Source organism: Gasterosteus aculeatus, chromosome X (assembly GCF_964276395.1).
Source record: "Gasterosteus aculeatus chromosome X, fGasAcu3.hap1.1, whole genome shotgun sequence".
NCBI lineage: Eukaryota > Metazoa > Chordata > Actinopteri > Perciformes > Gasterosteidae > Gasterosteus > Gasterosteus aculeatus.
Genome location: NC_135698.1, coordinates 19,112,387 through 19,134,546, shown reverse-complemented (window position 1 = coordinate 19,134,546; position 22,160 = coordinate 19,112,387). Strand labels below are relative to the sequence as shown.

Sequence of the window (22,160 nt, the reverse complement as noted above, 5' to 3'; positions counted from 1 at the left end):
TTATGGACTCTTTGATTTATTGGACTAAACTGTAATTGAGAGATGATGCCGTTGTGGCAGTTCCACGGATAGATAAACAAACACGGCCAATAAACACTCAAGACAGTTTTATTGTCACGTCTACTTTATGGACGTCAACAGCGTTTTAAACTTTACATCATCACTTTGTATGTTAGCATGAGAAAGCACAGCGCTGGGCCATCCACAAACCAAATGATCCTTTCTTTGCACAATGTGAGAGATTTCACTGAAAAACGTCACCGCTTGCATCATCAAGAGTTGGGAAATATTGACACATAATCTGAGCCTACGTACTAAGAGAACCACAAAATCCGAGACCCGCTGTGAGTTCATATTTTACATTTAGATTATACTCTTTTACATTGATCATTTTATGCTATGGAAAGACATTGGTACTAAACTAATCCTCTAAGAGACCAACGAAATGTGTCTGAAAGGAAATGTAGAAAGAAGATTATTGAAAGTAAAATGTTTATGTCTGCAGAAATAAAAGTATATAATCTTTCTCTTAATCACACACATGTAGCACATGTGCAGTTGTTAATGTCTGTTCTCATAATTATCAACGAGGAATGATTGACAAGATATGAATGTAAGTGCTTTATGTCCTCCTAAAATACAGCAGGTTTCCTGCAAAAGAGCTCATCATTTTGTTTGAAGACGCTCTTTGTGTCTTTATTTTCTCTTTTGATAAGGACTTGTCTTTTTAGGATCATTTTTTTCATTGATTACTGAGTGATGAGACATACTGATAATACAGTGCCAGCAATTCATCTTTCCACCACACACTGGCCCTTTGTTGCATGGAGCGTGCGTGTGTGTGTTTGTGAATTTCTGCCTCCTGCCTGTGAATGACGTGGCTGCAACAGCATGCGTGTGTTTGTTTGTGAGTGTGCAGTATGTGCCTGCGTTCATTTCCATGTAAACAGCATGTGCATTACACAACAAGTGTAAGTCACTGCGATAGTAAACATTTTCTGCTTCGTGAACACGAAATTGAGCCTGTACGAAAGAGAAAAATGACCACGTGGTTTATTAAGTGCAAGTCACATTAATGAGCCAATACATTATAATCGGATATATTCCACCAAATCGTTGACCTTTGCCTTGGTTTGCGGCATAAAAAAAAATGTATCAATAAAAGGCACCCTGGTGGAGTAATACAAATATTTCTAAAGAAATGCAGTGTTTCAGTTACAGCCCCAAAAAGTCCTGCAGCAATCGTTTTGTGGAGGAAGCGAAACGTTTGCCCCATAACTATATCAGCGCTATATGGAGAGCAAGTTGCTCCTGAGTTCAAGGTGGCAGGAGTGAGGACAATCCCTGCTCTGTCAAGAATTAGAACCACCTTTGCAAATAGGCCAGTGTGTATTGCCCGAGGGTGTGAGTTTCACTGAGGCTGGGGTTTCCGTGTAAATAAACAGTGTGGGGGTCTCAGTGGGTGGAGGGCCCCCTCTCCCTGGGGTTTGGCCCGGCCTTTTGTTGCCTTTAATCCAAGCACTCTCTATTGAGAAGCGTGAGGGGGTGCCTGGCTGAGATTAGCCCGCCAGCTCTTGTGTGTGCTTGAGTTTCTCACAGACTGCCTCCATACTCTTGGAAATAACACGGTTATCCCACATCCTCAAGGTGGCTGACAAGAATGACAAGTAAGACCACTGCTGGGCAATCTCAGACCTTAACATGACAAAATGACCTTAGCATTCCCAAAGGACTAGTGCTACATTCTCCGTGGGAGACATGGATGCTTGTTCTGTAATTTAGACCAAATTTCCTTTATCGACAGAAATAGATTCGGTTTTTATATGATTAATAGACTGCCTGCAGCAACCAGACTTTAGATTTCTTGCTAATTGGACATCTTTTATATATTAAAAGACTGGTGTAGTATAAAAAGTCTATTTTTACCCATGTGGCTGTTGTTTTTCCTCATTTAAGTGTTAAGACAAGTGTCGTATTCGTGATGTTTGAATGTGGAAACACTACTTTCCGCCTTGCATATAGCACGACATTAATATCACACTCAGGTTTAGTGTTAGAACAGGTTCATTTGGCCTTTTCGATAAAGGTAAACAAGAAGCCTTCACGTACGTAAAGGAAAACTACAGGTTGTAATGTTACAACTGTTTGCATGCTTCCTTTTTTCCTTTGTTTAATGTAGGCTCTCATTACCACGTGGTGGTAACAGATTGTTTGAACTGGAGAGAAAAGCCATTCGAAGCTAATTAAGCAGCCATTCCAGGCTCTATTCACAGGCAGAGGACCGAGGAGCACAGGCATTTGTCAGCGCTTGACCCCGCGTGGTATTGATTGACAACGCTGCTCGCAGAATGACAGGCTGGAGGCCTCTGGACCAATGGGAAGCCAGCGAGTAAGTGCGCCGCGCTGCCATTGGACGAGGGGCCTTAAAGCCGCAGAGGAGTCCCACGTGGGGCCGAAGTGAACCTTCAGAACGAGGCGCAGAGGCTCCGTTCAGACATGGCTGATGTTCGTATCAGACAAAGACAATCATTTATTCTCTTCCCCGCAGTGTAACCATTACACAAATGCTGATAGGTTGGCGTGCGGATGTGGTTATGCAAGAATCACGAGATATTTTAAACTAAAATGTCGAGTCGGCCCCATGGCTTTATTTGGGTGGATATCGTAGATCGATTGGTCATTATTGTGTCATTCCCGGTGTGTGTATGTATGTATGTGTGTGTGTGTGTTTCTGATTTGGGACATTACTTTCGGTGTTTCACAGTAGCATTGCTTCTCATTTTATACCTATGTATTAAAAACAAGCTCCCATTTCCCCCTCCTTTTCCTTGTATGTTGTATGTTGATATCAATTCAAGAACGGCAGCTTCCTCCCCGTAGCGGTGGCGCGCCCCCCCCCCCCCCCCCCCCCCAATGCATCAACAAAAATATAACCCCCTAATGATTTGCGGATGTGGAATTTGTGTTGTCTCTGTCAAATATGGATATCATCGTCGGCACATCACTGCCTGCTGTTGTTGTACACGGTGGGACGGAGGGATGATGCCTTGTGGATCCGCGGGATGATGTCATGTATCGCTGAACCCCACGTGGGGGCCGTCGCTCTCCGATAGGCAGATGTGGTTTTTACTCCTTCCGAGTAATCCGATTGGACAGATAGACGCTTTCACGGCAGTTCAGCACTGCTGCCTGTGTGTGGCAACCGGGGTAAACTGGACAACTGGGGGAAATGCGAGATTGCGGAGAGAACCATGTTACGCTTTTAAAGAATCGCCAACGTATTCGAGTCGGGAGGCAGGTTTTTGGAATTATTTTCTTCTTCATTTTGGGATTAACCAGCCACGAAAGGAGCGCATCCCTCTGAGGTTCGCGGTGGAGAATAAAGTAGTTTAATCGAGCCTCGACCGCACCACATTTTCTCCCAACTGCTCCCCCGGTCAGAGAGAGAGAGAGAGCGCGCGCGCGATAGAGAGAGAGAGAGGATGCTTGTCGAGATCCGCGTCCACCACGCTTACATTAAAAGGGATTAAGCGCATGAATTATAGCCTACTTTGTTTTTTTCTTCTTTTGATTCTGGAACAAAAGTCGGAGTGACTGTTAAGACGCACGCACAGGTATGTATTAAAGCAGAGCGCTTGATTTCTTTATTCCAGTTTATTAGTATTATAGGTTTTTTTTTAATTTTTTATCCCGGGGCGTGTGAACGCTCAACAGCGCACCGTCCTCACCGAGTGTCGGCGGAGTGAAAATCGGTGGAAGCCGGACCGGAGGCGTCCTAGCGCGGGGTTTCGTGCCGTTTGACGACCATCAGTCCGGATTAAGAGTCCGAGACAAACGAACCAAACGCGAGCGTTTGTAAAAAAGAAAAGAAAAAAAAAAGAAAAGAAAAGAAAGACGAACGACGTGAGCGCGTTTCTTTAGTCTATGTTGTGTGTTTTAGTACTTTTAAATTGTAAAGCCATTTATATTTGTGTAGTATATCGCTTGACCACTGCCCGGATAAGGTCACCGAGAAAGCGCAGCGGCGCTTTTGAGACGCGGCTCCAACTGCTTCCAACCGGAACGAGTTCGGTGTTCTGACTACTTATTAGCGACCAACGTGCTCTGGATTCTGTTGTTGGCTTTTTCATTTTCTTTTTGTTGTTGTTGTTGTTTTTTTGTTCGTCTAAAGATTAAACCGCTTCATTTTTCAACAGAGTTAATTTCCCAGTCCCCCCCTCCCTCCCACGCCCCCCCCCCCCCGGTGCCTGCTGAGACCGGTGTGGCTGTGAGCACATTTCAACCGTTTTGCCAAAGGACGCGCACGCTGGAGAGATAAACAAAGGATACATTTCAAGATGTATCCACAGGGCCGACATCCGGTAAGCAGCTCTTCCTCTGTGCACTTACTGCAGCTTCCATATCTGTCTGACAACTCTGATGTTGACATGTTTCCTGACTTGCCCCCCCCCCCCCCCCACACACACCTCCAATGCAACTCATAAAATCTATATGGTTATATCACAATGCATTCATGCTACACCAGAACATGCACTTAGTGGTAAATGGATGCAGATGGTTCGCATGCCTGGAGATATTTACTCAGCCATACACCAACATATGATATGACACCGCTGAGTACGGGGACAGGTGGTGGTTTGAATCCATTTTCAGATTAGATTTCCTTCTCGGTGTGAAAGCCTATTCATGTTGTGTTATTAGCTTCTGGAGGTGTGAAGTAGACCACCTTTCTGGTGTGGTGATAATGTCTTACTTACTGCAGAGGTGATTATCAAAGTAGTCTAATGGGGAAACTAGTCTTCTCACTTTTTTTGGCAAAATGAAATGTACTACTTTCTTATGTGCCAGGACTGAGGTGATTCCTTTTTTTCTTCTTCTTCAATACAACCTTTCTTTTCAGGCTCCACATCAGCCCGGTCAGCCTGGCTTCAAATTCACTGTAGCCGAGTCTTGTGACAGGATTAAAGATGAATTTCAGTTCCTGCAAGCACAGTATCACAGGTAATGCTGGCGGCTTATCTCCTCAAAGTGCGACACGCATTTTCTCTCCATTCAATAATTAAGGTTAAAGATCATTATTTACTTGTTGAAGGAATAAAAATCTGCAGTTTTTTTTTTCTCAAATTCTCTGACGTCAAGGGGTTAAGTGTGAGTGAGTTATTGAAGTTCTAGAGATGCGGAAAATTGACACCCTCTCTTCTATTTTAGTCTTAAGGTGGAGTACGACAAACTGGCCAATGAGAAGACGGAGATGCAGCGCCACTATGTCATGGTAAGATTATGTTACAACGGGGAGCAATTACGCTCCCAAATGGCGAGGCTTGTTGAGGATCTAGTTGGGGCGGAGCGAGGCGGGCTATTGTGATCACCTGTGTGGTGGTTGGGGCGGGTTGAATGTCAGGTACGGGCCTGTGAAAGGCCCCGGGGGGGGGGGGGGGGGGGGGTTCGCTGTAGCTGGTTGTTACGGAGGCGCTCTTCCTGACAGGCAGGTGGGGGGAGAGCCTCCCTTATTGTGCGACCCCGATCGCCGGGGGTCGACTGCGGCGCTGCCCTCTGTGTGTGTGTGTGTGTGTGTGTGTGTGTGTGTGTGTGTGTGTGTGTGTGTGTGTGTGCTGATCTGATTATTCTCCTAGGAGACGCCGCGGCCCGACATATGCACGCTCACAAATTAGCCGTGAGCTGATGCCGAGGGCCGCGGCGGTTTGTGCGGCAAAGACAAAATGGAGGACGCGGGAACCTTGCTGCCATTTCTTTCTGCAGCAGTTGGACCCGGGCTTCTGTGTGGGACCTGGATCATTAGCCTTCATTGAAACGTGTGCTCATGACGCAGGAGCCCAGCTCAGACGTGACGCAATCCGGGGAGGTTGTTCTGTTGTCCCAGGCAAACACACCGGGGGGGTGACGTAAACCAACACATGCAGGCTTAAGTTAAACATTCTTTTCACAGGAAAACAACATGTCGCCCTGACAGGGGGGGAGGTTAGGTAAACATGTCGGGAAGTATCCCTCAAGCCGGCACTGGGTGTCGGGTTACTCCACGGCTGCGGGGCTCTGATCTCAGAACGGCTCTCTCTTGTTTGAGAGTAATTTTCGAAGAAGCTAATGGACTGAATAATGCATTGGCCTCATCAAATAGACGCTGACTGGAAAGCCATTTCTGCCCCGGCTGCCACTTGTGGGCTTTCGCGGATTACATTTCACCCAGACAGACTGACCTGGCTTCAAAATATCAAGTGTTGAGCATTCGTGTTTACGCCAAGTCCCGGGGATCGGTGTGTTTGCTGATCGATAACTCTAACCCGACCTTCACTGTGCCTTCCCTACGAACAACAATATATTGATTTATTGGCTTTTACTGTTAGCTGCTCAAATAGCTGCTCAAATAACTCCCTTTTTCCTCCGATACCTTTTTTTGACGATGAAATTAGTTTTGCGATTTCTTTGTAGCCGCGGCGTCACACTGTCATTTTTAAACAAAAGCCACTTCATTAAGAATCTCAAAGTTATCCCAAACATGCGTTAAATGCTGCTGCAACCTGACCGTGAGCGCGCCGTCATTAACCACAATGAAATGTTTGCTTTCGTTTCAGTATTATGAGATGTCCTACGGGCTGAACATAGAGATGCACAAACAGGTACGTACCTCATCTTCCTCATCTTTTTTCCGCTCCGTGGTTTTCCACAATTTTCAGGCGGAGGCTGGAGCGCTCGGAGGGCCGTGAGCTGATCTTCCCGTTGGTCATGGGCTGTAAACGGAAGGACGTGTTGCATACGCATGAGGCAGTGCAGCCGGATAATTGCTGTGTTGTTAAGCCTGGATTTGTCGCAGCCTTTCGATAAGATTAAAGGTAGACTTTGGCGGGCTCAGCCTCTGACTGGATGATTTAAGAGCGAGGATAGCTGGATGGCTCCGTATTTCTTTTCAAGATGAACAGTAATTACGAGAGAGGGTCAAAAGTCCTCTAATCACATATCTTATCAAAAGATCCCACCATGTATTGCTCCCCTGATCAGTCATACTGATGCCTGCAGAGATAAAGATTGAATAAATGACTAATCCGGAGATTTCCTGCGTACGCTGCTCTTCAGCCGGCGAGGCCTCCCCCCCCTGCGACAGCGTAGCCTGGTTAATGGCGTTGGAGGCATGGCGGATTGGTGTGCTGTGGTGATCCATCAGTGTCTTGAGCCGTGTGTCACACTGCCACATGTCTGTCAGGGCTCGGGCCGCTCTGATAGCTTCTGTCAGGCACTTATCGCCGACCAGAGGAGAAGGAGGGGGATGGGGGGGCCTGAGACGAGCCGGGGGGCAGCAGCAGCCCAGCTCTGTGTAAACAGGTTAATCGACTGATCCATTTTAGCGCCTGACTTTTATCAGGAACCTCTACAGAGCTGATGGAAGCGCTTGAATAATTCATCGGGGCCCTAACCTGCTGAACGGCGTGTTTGTGAGCAAACAGTGTGGCCCCCGTCCATGCAGCTCCCTAGTTTACAGCTCAGCCGGGGGGGGGGGGGATGGGGAGTGGTTTACAGGCAGGGTTGGGATGGATTATTGGATGCACATAGGCATTTTATTTTCCTGCCAGGAGATTCATTCCATTGTGAGGAAATCCATTCCTCTAACTGTGCCTTTTTCATTACCGTGCAGGGACATCATTTAGATTTCAGAACACACACACACACACACACGCACACACACACACACACACACACACACACTGGCACGGCTCGGGTGGACTGATGTGGCGGTGTTTTCTGATCCCCCTCTATCAGCTATGACAGTGTGTAGACGCAAACGGCTAATTTCCCGCCGCGCGTTGTTAGCCGGGAATCACCATCATCTGCCGCTGGTTTCCCAGGGCTGCTTGGGGGTTTGGACCTCTGGGTGTCGGTGAGGCCCGATCCGATTTGGCTTTTACCTGCAGTCTTAAAACAGACGCGAGACACATGGCTGCAGGAATCGTTTGCTAGTAGTAGCGAGCTATCTGCCATAGCCGGGGCCAAAACAAACTCGGCCCGCCAGCTGACTGTCTGCAGTGTTCATACAAAAGAGGCATCCAGGGAGAAGTGGTGGGGGAAAAACTGTGGCTGTCCAAGCCTTAAATGCTCCCATGCTCCCATATCCCCAATCTGTCATGTGGGACTTGACATGGTCTGAACTCTTGGGTGTCAGGCCCACTCCTATAAACGGAACGTAATAGTGTTTTGAGATCTGGCTTGATGAAGAAGTTATGATTTAATGTTATTTTTCTTAGAATATGTTTGTTGTTTTGTGGTCACGGCCGTCCTTTAGCCAAGACCCGGCCGAGTGCCGCAGCCGACAAGGTTTATTATACTAATCTCATGCATCCATTCAGGCCTGCTGTGGGCCCTGCTCGATTACTTACTTACTACAAATAACTTCAAATTCCAATTAGTAATGTATTTGGGTCATTGGCCTCACAATAACATCCCGATTTAGTGGAAACAACTTATTTTCTTATTTAGATGAGCTGATGGTCTGAATCTGACTAGTCAAGTATTGTTTAGAGATGGATCATGTGACCAGAGCCAACAATAGTTTTTTTTTCTCTGTATTTAATACTCATCAGTGTCTCGAGTCCATTTCCCCACCGCTGATAGCAACAGGCGAATACCTTTCTGCACACCATTGACAAGCCAGCCTGAGAGTGCACTTAAAGTGGTGCTACACAGGTCCGAGTACCTGTAATTGTGTAGCAGCAGCGCAAAGCTGGCCTCTCGAGGGCCCGGCTGTCATCTACTTAAAGTGACAACAGCCCCTTTTTTTTTTTATCTGCCGAGCAGAACAAAAAACAAAAAGCAGCCCTTCGTACGCTGCACTGTATCTATTCTGGCAGCGGTGGCGAGCTAAGTTGGTGCCGTTTCCATTTATTTGCACGTTGAGCTGTGAAAGTCTGCCAGTTGTTTGGGGCGCACAGTGGATCAGCCACCTCCTGACCTCCTCAGCCAGCTGTCACCATGACACTAAGCCACGGAGGAATGGACTGTGCGCTCAAGGCCTTTTCACAAATCCTGTCAAATGTTCGACTGCTATTGACATGGCTTATCTCGACAAACCTGGATTATACAAGCTGTGTAGCTTTCCAACCATTTCGGAGGGCGTTCTTGAGCCCTTACAACATTGCATTAATGCTAATGCAGATGAAACCTTTACTTAACCCTCCATTGCTTCATTGGCTGTACGCCACATGTGTTGTCTGTTTTGTCTGCACAAAGTAATGAAGTTATAATCTGCGTGGCCTCATGAATTGTTGTACTTTCTGTAGCACCTGCTGCCGTGTACTTGTTTCACATTATTGCTTCTGATCCCAGGCTTTACTTTGTCTCATCTGATATTTCATCTTCAGGTTGTTTGTGCTGCTGGCTTGCCCGGCTAAGTGGCCATCCGTGTAGCGGCTTGGGTCAGCAGGTCTCGTTCTGTTGGACATTGCTCTCCAATCTCTCTGGCTCTGCTCAGAAGTAATACGCCCGGCTGCCAAAACTGCCTGGCATTTTTGCCATGTGTAATAAATAAGCTGGCGGTCTGCAAAGTACATTGTGTGTGTTTGTGTGTGTGTGTGTGTGTGTGTGTGTGTGCTGCTCCAAATGAAAAATCGGAGAAAATCCCTGCGATGTGTTTGTGTTCCGCAGTGGCCTTGGGTTGAACTCCAGCTCATAAATTCCATAGATGGTGTAGCTTTGGCACTGTTATTTTTCTGCTCCCAGCGCAGCGCTTGAACCGGACAGTTTCATCTTCTGTCCCTGGAAGAAGAAGAAGAAGAAGACGACGAAGAAAAGAAAGAGGAGGCAGAACAAGCCGTCTGTGCAGTATTTTTACAGAGGGTGGGGGGGGGTGCACCCACTCCCAACACCTCCTCCCATTGCTCTTTTTATTTGCCGCGTCCGTGTGATCGACAGGCTGAAAATTCAATTTAATGACCTGCCTTCCAAGCACATAATATGATTTTAAAGCCTGTTACGGTCAAGCAGAGGTTCCATTTGCATAATGATCCCAGGAAGATAGGGCTGCAGCCGTTGCCATGGCAGTCGGTAGACAAGCCGAAGAGTGGATGGATGGATGGTAGGGTGGGAGGGCGGTGCACCGGCCAGCTGATTGCAGTGAGAAATGTCCCAGGCCTCCAGCCCACCGCGCTCCTATTCTTTGCAGGCTGCTAGTTGCCCTCTAATGGTCTATTGATCACAGACGTGAGGTGCGTTGCCCTCTGGGTCATTATGGTTTGTGATCTTTGCTCAAACTACAGTTATGACCCTCCTTGAAGTGTCACGTGTCGGTAAACAGGGCAGCGCGCTCTGTGGGCGTCACTTCCTGGGGTGCGGCCGCTTGGTTCGACTGTTGAGGTTAACTGCAGGACGGCAGAGTTTGGGATGAGGGGAAGGAGGGCAGAGCGGGAGAGGATCCCCTCAACACAGCAGCACTCCGTCTGCTCGTATCCGTTTAGCATGGAGTGCACTCTCAGCACAGCTGTGCTCCATCCCCTTGGGCTCTCCTAATGTTTTAAATATTTCAAATGTCAATATCACGCTGTTTAGAGGATGTTGAGTCAAGCCGTTGTGATTGCCGCGGTAATTGACTTAATCGGTGTAAACATTAAAGGCGGGGTTATGTGAAGTCACTGTCTGCGCCGTAACCGTCATTTCTGCTCCTCTTTTGTATTTCAGACGGAGATTGCCAAGCGGCTCAACGCAATTTTAGCTCAAATTATGCCTTTCCTGTCACAAGAGGTGAGTTTTGAATGTCGCGCCCCAACAGTTCACAGTTTTAGGACTAAAATGAATCATATCTTTAATATTCTCACCTGGTTTCGGAAGGTTCCTGCTTAAAAAAAACAAAGGTTCAGGTTCAGCAATTTTTGTGAGGCGTTCGCCCTCAACGTTAAAATGACAGCAGCAGTATTTTACATGAAGTGTGAAATTCCCAGATTAGTGTGATGGGTTTTGCGAATGTCTTCCCACAGCACCAGCAGCAGGTTGCTCAGGCAGTGGAGCGGGCTAAGCAGGTGACTATGACTGAGCTGAATGCTATCATCGGGGTACGTGGACTTCCCAATCTGCCTCTCACCGTGTGTATACCCCCTTTTTATTTCAACTCTACATTTCATGATCACTCACTGTAAATTCCATCTTTGCACGCCGAAAGTAGCCGGAACTGTGTGATGTGCCGCCTGCTTGAATTAGTGCTGAATCAAATGGGTTCACATGTAGTTTAGTCCTATTGAGCTTTTTGTAATCTTCACCGGCACATTCGAACTACACACAACAAGCTTGGCTCTCAAGAGCCGGTCTGTTTCTCGAGCGTTGGTCTCGAGCGGCGCCTTCGCTGCCTTGTTGTGTGTTTGATAAATGCAAGCTTGAGAGCTCTCAAGATCCCCTTCGCAGCCTGTATTGCTTTAATTGGCTAAGGTTTTAACGAGGAGCCTCATCCTTCACTGCTGACCCGGGTAGCTGTGGGAATTAAAAGGCTAAGGGTGAGCAGAAGGCAGCCAGCGCTGCGTGTCAGCCGTCACAGCGGCTCCTGTTTGCACACCGCCGCGCCGAGCTGCAATGTATGGTGTCCATCACCGCTTCAAAACACCATCTGCTCCTCATTGATCGGCTGTACTCCCAGAAGTGATTGGTGATCGCCCTCGATGCAAAGTTCAGGGTAGCCGGGGTCTTATTACTAACGGTTGAATCTTGCCGAGGCCTTCGCATAAGAGGCTGGGACCAAAAGTGCCACTTGATGACCGGAGGAACACATTGGAATTCTGGTGCTCGGTAGGATTTGTCTGACTAGGTGTCATGAGGTGATGGAGCGCTGCTTCTTTTAATCGGTTGGACCGCAGCCGGTGCTTTTATCAAAGTTTCACCCAAACTACTAACTGTGCATGTGATTGCTGGAATAGTTCTTTGAACTTGTTGCTCGTCATGGTTCTTTTGCAATAATAATACATCCGGTCTATATTTTCTGAATCTATTGGGTGAGCCCGTCAATCGTTTTAGTATGCGGCCGTACCTGGTATGCGGCCGGTTGTGTGAAAAAGTCCGGTATTCGCACAAGTCATGGACGTTGCTCATGTCAGAGGGGGGTGGAAATGTAGCTACTGTATGTTTTACGAATACCTTCCCATTAGTTATTCATCGAGGAGAAGCTCTGTAGGCATTCCAAAAATCCTCATGCATATTGTAAAGCAAGGTGGGGGGAAATAGTGTGCCAGGCAGACAGGCAGCATCCAGGAGCCAGCTGCATACTTTATTGATGGTACTCTGGGCCATTAATAGGATGCAACTAGGGCAGTCCCTGGCGTTGAGATGAACCTGACTGGTGGCGGCTTCTGTTTGATTAGAAAACACACCAAATATTGAAGTAATTCAGATAAGCTCCCCTGTTTCCAATTGGCCACCTGCAAGAACCCACACGATGACTTTGTTTTAAAAGCCAAATGTATTTTGTCTGTAATACTATTCCTTGCCGTGTATAATGATGGAGAGAGGCCTTCTAGAGCAGCTGTGGCGCTGACTGTTTTTTGTCCTTCTTTTCAGCAGCAGCAGGCTGCCTACCCGGCTCTCATGGTCAGTGGCATCCACACATGTCTGTATGTGCCATGCTGTTGGTAATTTACTTGGTGTGTGTGCACACATCTGGGCTTGAAGGGCTTTTTGCATGCTGCACGGCACTTTTTCTGTGCTAGGCGTTTCACTATAGTTGGTGTAGATAATACGCTAGAGACCCGTATAATACATCTGCTCAATTTTGCCTGCTTGTGTGTGTGTTTTTTCTCCTGTAGCTCTCCTCATTCTGAAAGAAAAGGGGCATGGGTCTTTATCTTAGAATATTAAATTAGAGGAAATAGGCCAGACTCTTTTCTTTATGTATTATTGTCTTCATTTATGGCCCTCTAATGAGGGCTCTTGCTGATCAACCACGCATATTACCCATCAGTGCCTCATTAAACACAATGAGCAAGGATGCTCTCCGCTGCCAATGAACTGGCTCCTTAATTTCCCTCATGGAAACAATATATCCCCCCCCCGCCCTCTCTCTCTGTCTGTCCTTCTTCCTGCCTCTCACACACACACACACACACACATTTTGTAATTGGAATGACATCTGCCCACTGACGCAAAGGCCAAGGTTGCAAGTTAAAAACCTCACACATTTTTCAATCTCGTCTTCTCTACCTTCAGGGTAGATAATGGAGAACCAATTAAAAAGACGCCCCAGATATGATTTTTAAGGAGATGTTTTAAAAGGTGGCCTAAGACTAAATATCTTTTTAAAGTTTTTAAAGGTACGTTGAGTGCAAGTTACCTACTAAGTTAATGTATTTTTATCAATGCAATGCGCAAGTCCATCACATTGTGTTGCAGCAACTCCCCAGTACCCGCTAAGTGCCTAATATACCTGAAATGGCCATAAATGGTCACCGATTGAAGTCCATCTTGTGGAAGAGAGGAGGTGCGCGCTGTAACAGCAGCTGAATTATTCAGCCGGCTCGTAGACCGGTAATAAATTGCTGATGTTTTTATTGGTGTCTCAGCTAAGTATTATTTAACCTTGCTTTAAACTGCTTACTTCCATGCTGAGTGCCTTTTAACTCCCATCCATTTCCCTGTGCCTTTCAAATATTGATGGTGTATATTGGCGGGTTGACTGAGAGCCGGCATGGGACCCCCTGGTCCCGGCTCCCACAGCAGCCTTCCAGGGGCACACACACACACACACACACACACACACAGGGAGGGAGTGCCAGCTTGTGGCACTTAGTGTTCCCCAGTCTCTCAAAGTACGTGTGTGCAAATGATTCATGTTCCGTTAACCCAGGAACATGAACATGAAAGGAGTAAATAGACGCTGGTTGTGTTTTTGAAGTGTTTAAAAGCAGGTAGTTGTTTAACCCACAGGCTGACGCATTCCCACACAGCTTTGTGTTCCTTAAGAGGATTTCTTAACTCACTGATGGCATAGTGGCGCTGCAGTTTAAAGTGCCCTGTTATACTTGGAGTGAAATGATGCCTCTGCGTTAAGCTTTGATCAAATCAAACTTAATGTACATTACACTTTTCTTTTTCTTCTCACCTCATCGTGCGCTGCTAACGCCGTGCGATTGAGTGTCTCCAGCCCTGCGACTCGTGCCTTCAACGTGTTGAGCAGTTGATCGTTTGTAACTTCTACTCTCCTCGGCGGAGATCTAGGGCTTACGCCACCCCGGCCCCGGAACGGAAATAGCACAAAGGGGGATTGCTGTCGGTTCCTGACATTAATAGCTGTGTGAATGCGCTAATATCATCCAGGGTTTAAGTGATGAGCCTGGTGTTTAGTATGTGGTTTCTGCTTGCTTTCCCCCCCTCCGACCCACTCGTTGTTTTTCTCCTTGTCCACTTGCAGCAGCAACAGCTTCAGGCACAGCACCTCTCCCATGCCGCTCACGGGCCTCCCGTCCAGCTGCCGCCGCACCCTTCAGGCCTCCAGCCGCCCGGCATCCCGCCGGTGGCGGGCTCCGGGTCAGGTCTGCTGGCGCTGGGTGCCCTCGGCAGCCAGGCCCACCTCCCAGTGAAGGATGAGAAGAACCACCATGATCTCGAACACAGAGGTGAGGCGTTGACCTCAGGCAGATCTTTCCGTCCAATTGTGGGATCAGCTGCAGGATTAGACTGTGTGTATATATATATTTTAGAATTATTGCATAGATGTTAAACAGGGAAAACGCCATTTTTAACGCTTTTCACATTCGAGAGCAGAATGGCACGGCCCTCAGGTGAGGAGCACATGGTGTCGGTTCACATTCTGTCTGGGTAATGAGCTGGTACATTCCCAGCTCATGACTGCAGCTCCAACACACGTTGATAAGAGAGGCCGTGTGCCCTGCAGCTGATTCTCACACTTTCTGCCAGAAGCATCTATTATGAAATGCTAACTGACGTGTATTTCTCTTTGCTCCACTTGGTTTCACCTCTGTCGCCATTGTGATGTCTGCGATACAGAGAACACGGTGAGTGTCTAAACCCGCAACTACTTTTTGGTATCCGGGCTCGTCGGGTTTTTATTATTCATCACACTTTCATCTGCACTGCGAATGTCAAGTACAAATTCCTGCCAGCAGCGCTGCTTACCGCTGATTTTATGCACTGTTGTAATCTGCTTTCAATAAAATGATTAATTGGAAATGAGGCTTGGAATATAAGTCCTGCGTATTTAAGCCAGAAGGGAAATGACTGGTATCATGCTGGAGAGATTAGAAGCCTTGTAATTTCATCACAATTAAAGAAAGACTTGGACTTCCCCTTCTTAAGGGATTTATTTGATCCCTTCTACGGTCTCCCTTGTTTACCAGCTCGCTCTCTTTCTTGGCATTTGATGAATATTCCTGAAAACAAACGGCACTGTTTTGTTTTTTTTATCCGCCCCGTCTGGTGGACCCGCTAAAGCGTTTTATTGGAATGGCTGCAATCTCTGATGGCCTGTGATGTGCATGTGAGATTGTCTTTCTGTAGGCCGGCCCCGCTGAATGGGTGCAGTCACGTCTGAAGAAATAGAACTCCAGGGCCGATTAGCAGGCCTGTTTTGTTTCTGTGCTCTTGTCCCAGGTCATCTGATAGCAGAGTGGTGACTTTAGTTAATGAGTCACGCTAAGCATCTCTTTAAAGGTCAGCCATTATGCAGACATCGGCCCTTTGCCCGGGCTGCTAGTCCATCGGCCGATGTTCACCTCGAAGAAGGGACCTCAGGGAATGGGGAGAACTTGGCAGTTTCCGGGCAGACGGCTAACTCCCGTCAAAGCTGCTGGACGCCTTCCTCGGGCCTCCCATTCTGTTGGCGCTCGGAATGAGCTGTCCCGGCTTGTGTGGGCGGGCAGCATCCATGGAGAAGCACCAGTCAGTCCCACGCTGCCGTGCCCACTGGCGGGATATAGATTCTCTTTCTTTATCGGAGCTCAAAGCCTGAGCTGACATGCTGCCCGAGCGCGCTGCGCAAATCAATGCCCCCCAACATACATCTACTCTCTCCCTCTCTCTCTCTCTCACACGCTTAGCCTGACTGACTCCGGAGAAAAGGCCCTCTGTTCAGCCCTAACACACTGCTCATGTCCCTGTGAGGCTGTTTGTTGTCCAGTTATGAGGAGGAGGGAGCCCAGCCCAGAAGACAAGACCTACTCCTTTCAGTTCAGATAACGGCCCATTCTCTTGCCTGGCCAGGGACAGGCTTGTGTGTGTGTGAGATTGGGCTTGGCCGGTGTCAGGGTACTGCTTGGAGCTGGCCCACAGCTGCATTTTAAGAGTCTGCAGCATCCCTCGTTGTGTGCATGCATGTTCGGGGTCGGCACAGTGAGCGACGGAATGACACGCCGCTCTCTTTCGTAACGGGCGGCGAAATGCTAATAAAGTATGTTTGGTCTTTCTCTTCGCAGAATAACTCGGTATCCCCGTCCGAAAGCTTACGCACGGCCAGTGAGAAGCACCGCAGCTCCTCCGACTACAGTCTGGACTCGAAGAAACGCAAAGTGGAGGAGAAGGACAGTCTGAGCAGATATGTGAGTTCTTAAGGGAATCCGCTTCCTTAACAAAGACCAAACCAGGAAGTTTGACATGCGCCACCATGTCCTTCCGTCAGCTCGGCTCACCTCGAAAGCGTATCTTTTACAGGACAGTGACGGAGAGAAAAGCGATGACCTGGTGGTGGACGTGTCTAATGAGGTGAGCAGAACAGCGTGCAACAGTGAATGGCATATCGACACGTACCCAGACGCAGCTGCTGCATGACTCGAAGTATTGCCGTGTTTCTCCAGGACCCCGCCACTCCGAGAGCAAGCCCCACCCACTCACCTCCCGAAAATGGCATTGATAAGCCCCGCCCTCAAAAAAAGGACACACCCAACAGCCCCGCGTCAGTGGCGTCCTCTGGGAGCACACCGTCATCCAAGGCCAAGGAGCTCAGTCATGTAAGACACGAGAGGGTTACGAACAAACTAGGACAGAAAGGGTTTAAATGAGAATAGCGGAGAGAGCAAAGGGATGTGTGCAAAATAATCTAGGCCGTTTTCCGCAGTGGATTAAGAATGGCTGTCGGTGCTTTAAGTGCATGACTAAACGTCAGGGATAATATTGTCCCGCATCAGGATCAGTCAGGTCTTCTCTGTTAATAGCTCAATGTATTTAACTCCTCCAGGATTTTTTCCCCCTTTGGCTCACTAAAAGATTAAAGCCAAAGCAGTAAAGGGATAAAAACGGCCGCATCTCCATTGTGACCATAATAGGTTTTAGAATAAATAGCAGTTTATGGCTCTGCAGGACTATGAGGGTTGTCAGAATTAGATTGGATTAAGTTCAGTTTGCTCTCAAATTGTCAATCTGCACAGTGCTTGACATGCGGGATTGTGAATGTGCTTGCTCTCTCCTTCCCTTGACAGAACGACAAATCCTCCACGCCTGTTCTCAAGTCCAACACCCCCACCCCCCGCAACGATGCCCCCACCCCTGGCACCAGCTCCACCCCTGGGCTTAGACCCATCCTGGGCAAACCACCAGGCATGGAGGCTCTAGGTTGGTATCCCTCTTTCTTTCTCACAAGCAACTGCTATTATTTTCTTTTCTAACATCCTAATGTACTGTGATGTTACCAATGCTGTCTCTGTCTGCAGCAGCACCAGCTTTGCGTACCCCCCTGTCCATCGCTGGCTCCTACCCTACCCCCTTTGCCATGATGGGCCATCATGAGATGAATGGAGGCCTAACCAGTCCTGGTGTGTACGCTGGCCTGCACATCTCCCCTCAGATGAGCGCTGCAGCAGCTGCAGCCTATGGACGCTCGCCCATGGTAACACGCTTTCCTGCCTCCTTACGCTGCAGTAGTCAGAGTAACCTTAAAGCGTTGCACGTTACACAAAATAGTAGTTTGACACGCAGCCTCTTGCCCAGAGTTGACTCTGCGACGCTGTTTATCTATGAGTAGGTCAGCGTTTTCTCATGCACGCCCACAAGGACTTTTGCATGGGGCTAGGCTAGCTTGTTTTCCTGTTTCCATTCTCTATGCTAAGCCACACTAATACGCTGCGGGCTGTAGCATCATATACAACTGACGAATATGATCTTCTAGTTTAGACCAGAGAGCAAAACAGTACATTTTCCCAAATGGCTATGTATCCCTTTTTGGAAATACTCCCATGTTGATTAAACTCACTGGTCCGTAACTATGTTATTCAAGGAGTTTCCATCTTGTTGCTTTGCAGGGCTTTGATCCACACACCCACATGCGAGCTCCAGGCCTTCCAGCCAGCCTCACATCAATTTCGGGGGGGAAACCGTAAGTGTCTCAACAAATGTCATTTTTCAAAAGAACCGTGATACAAACCACTAACGCGTCTTTATCCCACTAGGGCTTATTCCTTCCACGTCAGTGCAGACGGTCAGATGCAGCCCGTGCCCTTCCCGCCGGATGCCCTGATCGGCCCGGGCATCCCACGCCACGCCCGCCAGATCAACACGCTGAGCCACGGCGAGGTGGTTTGCGCCGTTACCATTAGCAACCCGACACGTCACGTCTACACTGGTGGCAAAGGCTGTGTCAAAATCTGGGACATCAGCCAACCTGGTAGCAAGAGTCCCGTGTCCCAACTCGACTGTCTGGTGAGCACGGCCGCCGGGTCACGTTGTGCTTAATGACCCCGTTCTTTTGTTCTGTCGGTGTATTTGTTTTGCAAGGTAGCAAATTATCGGCGCGACCTCATTCCATTCACAATGGAAGAATAGTTTATCATACACGAGGATCACAGCGCGCACAGTTTACTGCAAATACATTGGTAGAGACGTGGCAGCTGTTTTTGCAAAATGGAAGAAAGCGCTTTCAGCATCATCCTGAAAACAAAACATTTTCAAATGCGTTATGTACATTACCACAATATATACGTGCAAATGTAACCAGGCGGAATACAACGAGGAAGGTCCTTAGGTTTGTTTGTTATGACAGGAGGATTTTCCTCACCCTTTCCCACGGAGTTGTTCCTAAATCTCTTTCTAGCTCCACTGACCTGAACACGTATCGATTTGCTTTGTCCTCTGTGCAACAGAACAGGGATAACTACATCCGCTCCTGTAAGCTGCTGCCTGATGGCCGCACATTGATCGTTGGAGGCGAAGCCAGCACGTTGACCATCTGGGATCTGGCCTCCCAGACGCCGCGCATCAAGGCGGAGCTGACCTCCTCGGCCCCGGCGTGCTACGCCTTGGCCATCAGCCCTGACGCCAAAGTCTGCTTCTCCTGCTGCAGCGATGGAAACATCGCCGTTTGGGACCTGCACAACCAGACTCTCGTTAGGTCGGACAAAAGCACTTATTAGCATTGTGTGGGCTTTGGCCCCGGAACATGAGCGCTGCGGTGTGAGCAATTTAAAAATTGGGGACGTCAATAACTGTTTGCGCGCTTTCTGACTTTGATTGCAGGCAGTTTCAGGGTCACACGGATGGTGCCAGCTGTATTGACATATCGCATGATGGCACTAAGCTTTGGACGGGCGGTCTTGATAACACTGTGCGCTCCTGGGATCTGAGGGAGGGTCGGCAGCTGCAGCAGCATGACTTCACCTCGCAGGTACAACCTTGTAACATAGAAGAGATGGATAACACGCACACACACACACATCTCCACAGACGCACAGAACTGTGAGTAACTACCGTTCTGTCCCCTTTGCAGATCTTCTCCTTGGGCTACTGTCCAACTGGAGAGTGGCTGGCTGTGGGCATGGAGAGCAGCAATGTGGAGGTGCTCCACCACTCGAAGCCTGACAAGTATCAGCTACACCTGCACGAGAGCTGTGTGCTCTCCCTCAAGTTCGCCTACTGTGGTACGAACACACATTAAATGAGGGCGGGATAATGCTGACCGTACTAAACTGCATATGTCCGTTCAGAAAGTTCCCAGGGGACTCTTCATTTGCGGCTATTTGTGTACCACGTCTTAGTCTGCTGTTTCCTTTGCAGGTAAATGGTTCGTAAGCACTGGGAAGGACAATCTTTTGAATGCTTGGAGGACTCCTTATGGCGCCAGCATATTCCAGGTATGCAGATCAATACACTCTGTCTGCAGCCAGTCCAAAAGTATACACAGTTGTCTTTTAGAGGAAGGGCAAAGCGACCGCTGCCCGACAGGACACAAGCATCAGTGAAAACTGAACTGAATTATTGACCTGACAAAGAAGTCTTTTTGAGGGCCGTCAGGCCAGATCTCGATGTCATTACTATCTAATCTTGCCTCGTAGTAAGCTAATCTTCTTCACTTAACCTCAAATGTAGATTAAAATGTTAACCGCCTCCCAAACTAACGTTTTTTTTTTTTGTTGTTTTTTCCCCTTTCTTTCTTTCTTTCTTTCTTTCTTCTTCAGTCCAAGGAATCCTCATCTGTCCTGAGCTGTGACATCTCTACAGACGACAAGTATATTGTGACAGGCTCTGGTGACAAGAAGGCCACTGTATATGAAGTCATCTACTAGAACAGGCTGCGTTGGCTCGGAGCACGCTGGTGCTCAGGAACACTAGACCCCCTCCTCCATCTACCTTCCCTCAAACAGACCGCATGGATGTTGCCTGCAGCCCCGGGGTGGATGGGCAGGAAGTTTGGCAGTGCCAGACTGAAGCGGACGTTGGCGCGTTGTGGCCCGTGGACGCTGCGACCTTCTCATTCATACAACAAAGACTTGTACAGCCGGTGCAGTTCCCCAAGGCACTCCGAAGAAAATAATGTCTCGCTCTTTTATTGTTTGTTGGATATTTCTTTTTTTTCTTTTTTTTTAATGTGGAGATTAAGTTCAGTGACACAACTAGAAGCAGCGCTTCGCTCTGGACCTTCTCCTTGGAGGTCCTGTGAAAAGTGTACATAATGGAGTAATAAAAGGCCTTTTATAGATTTATATTTTGGTGTCCAGTTACGCTTGTGATGGTTCTTTCTTGTGCTCTCCGTGGTTTTCTGTCCCCTCTAGGGATGGAAATTAGATTAGGACTTTGTAAGAGGATATTCTATTTCAGTTTTTTTTCCTCCTCTGCTTTTTTTTCCATGTTCTGTGTCCAGAATGACCTTTTTGGAAATCTAATTTGGATTTTTTTGACATCGGCATTTTTCTCGGCTATTTGCTGAAATACAGACGTTTGTCTCATGGATCCTAACAGTGGCAGATTCTGCAAAGACCCTTTTTCTTTTTTTTTACAACTCGAAAAGAAGAAAATCGTGGTTTCCAGTGACGAAATTCAACTCGATAATGAAGACCTGTCACTGAACACTGTCTGCTTTCAGTGACATTCAATGGACAACAAGAAGCAGCTGTGACTCGAGTTCAGTCTGTTGACTTGAGTGTATGTATCTTAATTTATCCACTCAGCAAAGTTGAATCATCAGTCTAAGAGTTAATTATTGCCTCTCTCGTGTGACTCCCTGTGTGACAGGACCTACATGCTTACTCATGACGGTGGCAGTCAAAGCCATTACCACATGTGATGCTCTGTTTGCTTTCTTCAGTATTTCATAATGTTCAGCTTCTCATAGACAGGAATGGTCTCTGCGTAAGCACACCGACTGTATAGCATACGCGTGTCATTGTCCCTAAGGATTGTACAGTTGACAGTTGTTGATAACTCAATAAATTGTTTTTATATATAAACACAATTCTCTTGGCTGTATTTCTGTAGTGCTGGTGCGTTGTTTATTCACACTTTCTTTCTTAAAGGAATCTTTTTTTTCTTTCTTCTTTTTAACGGGGAAACAAGCTAATTGGCTCTCTTGCCAAAAGTTCAATTAGATTAGCACTGCTCCCTTAGCGCACGTTAATTCAATGTAAATACATACATTTAGGAACTTAGGACACGCTACAATACAGGAAACCGAAAATCAGCTGGGCCGAGGTAACGTCCTGCAACTTTACGGCTTGGTAGTTAACTTGAACTTAAGGAACAGCCTGGCCAGTTTTCCACCACTTAGCGTGTGATAAAACCATGCGGTTTTACATCAAATGTATTGAATAAACCAATGTGTTAATTGGTAGTTAGGGAGCTATAAAGGTGTCTGTTGACAGACTTTGGACGAAGCAACGCTTGCTTTTTCCACCCGTCCTCCTCTTAATGCTAAGCTAACTGGCTGGTGCTTTATGTTAACCACACATGAGGCTCGGAAGTAGTCTCTGACG

At 47.6% G+C, this 22,160-nt stretch overlaps 1 protein-coding gene across 1 annotated transcript; it reads left to right on the top strand.

The window, feature by feature from the left end:
- The first annotated feature begins 3,115 nt into the window (after nt 1-3,115).
- On the top strand, nt 3,116-21,638 carry tle3a (TLE family member 3, transcriptional corepressor a). The gene is made up of 21 exons (XM_040163321.2): nt 3,116-3,614; nt 4,197-4,361; nt 4,901-5,001; nt 5,209-5,272; nt 6,591-6,635; nt 10,678-10,740; nt 10,974-11,078; nt 14,384-14,588; nt 14,980-14,987; nt 16,404-16,526; nt 16,639-16,689; nt 16,782-16,934; nt 17,403-17,535; nt 17,634-17,809; nt 18,222-18,295; nt 18,369-18,618; nt 19,059-19,306; nt 19,432-19,579; nt 19,682-19,832; nt 19,969-20,045; nt 20,370-21,638. Exons 2-21 carry the CDS (start codon nt 4,338-4,340, stop codon nt 20,475-20,477), a joined length of 2,307 nt encoding a protein of 768 aa, XP_040019255.1. The 5' UTR covers nt 3,116-3,614; nt 4,197-4,337; the 3' UTR covers nt 20,478-21,638.
- The last annotated feature ends 522 nt before the right edge of the window (nt 21,639-22,160 follow it).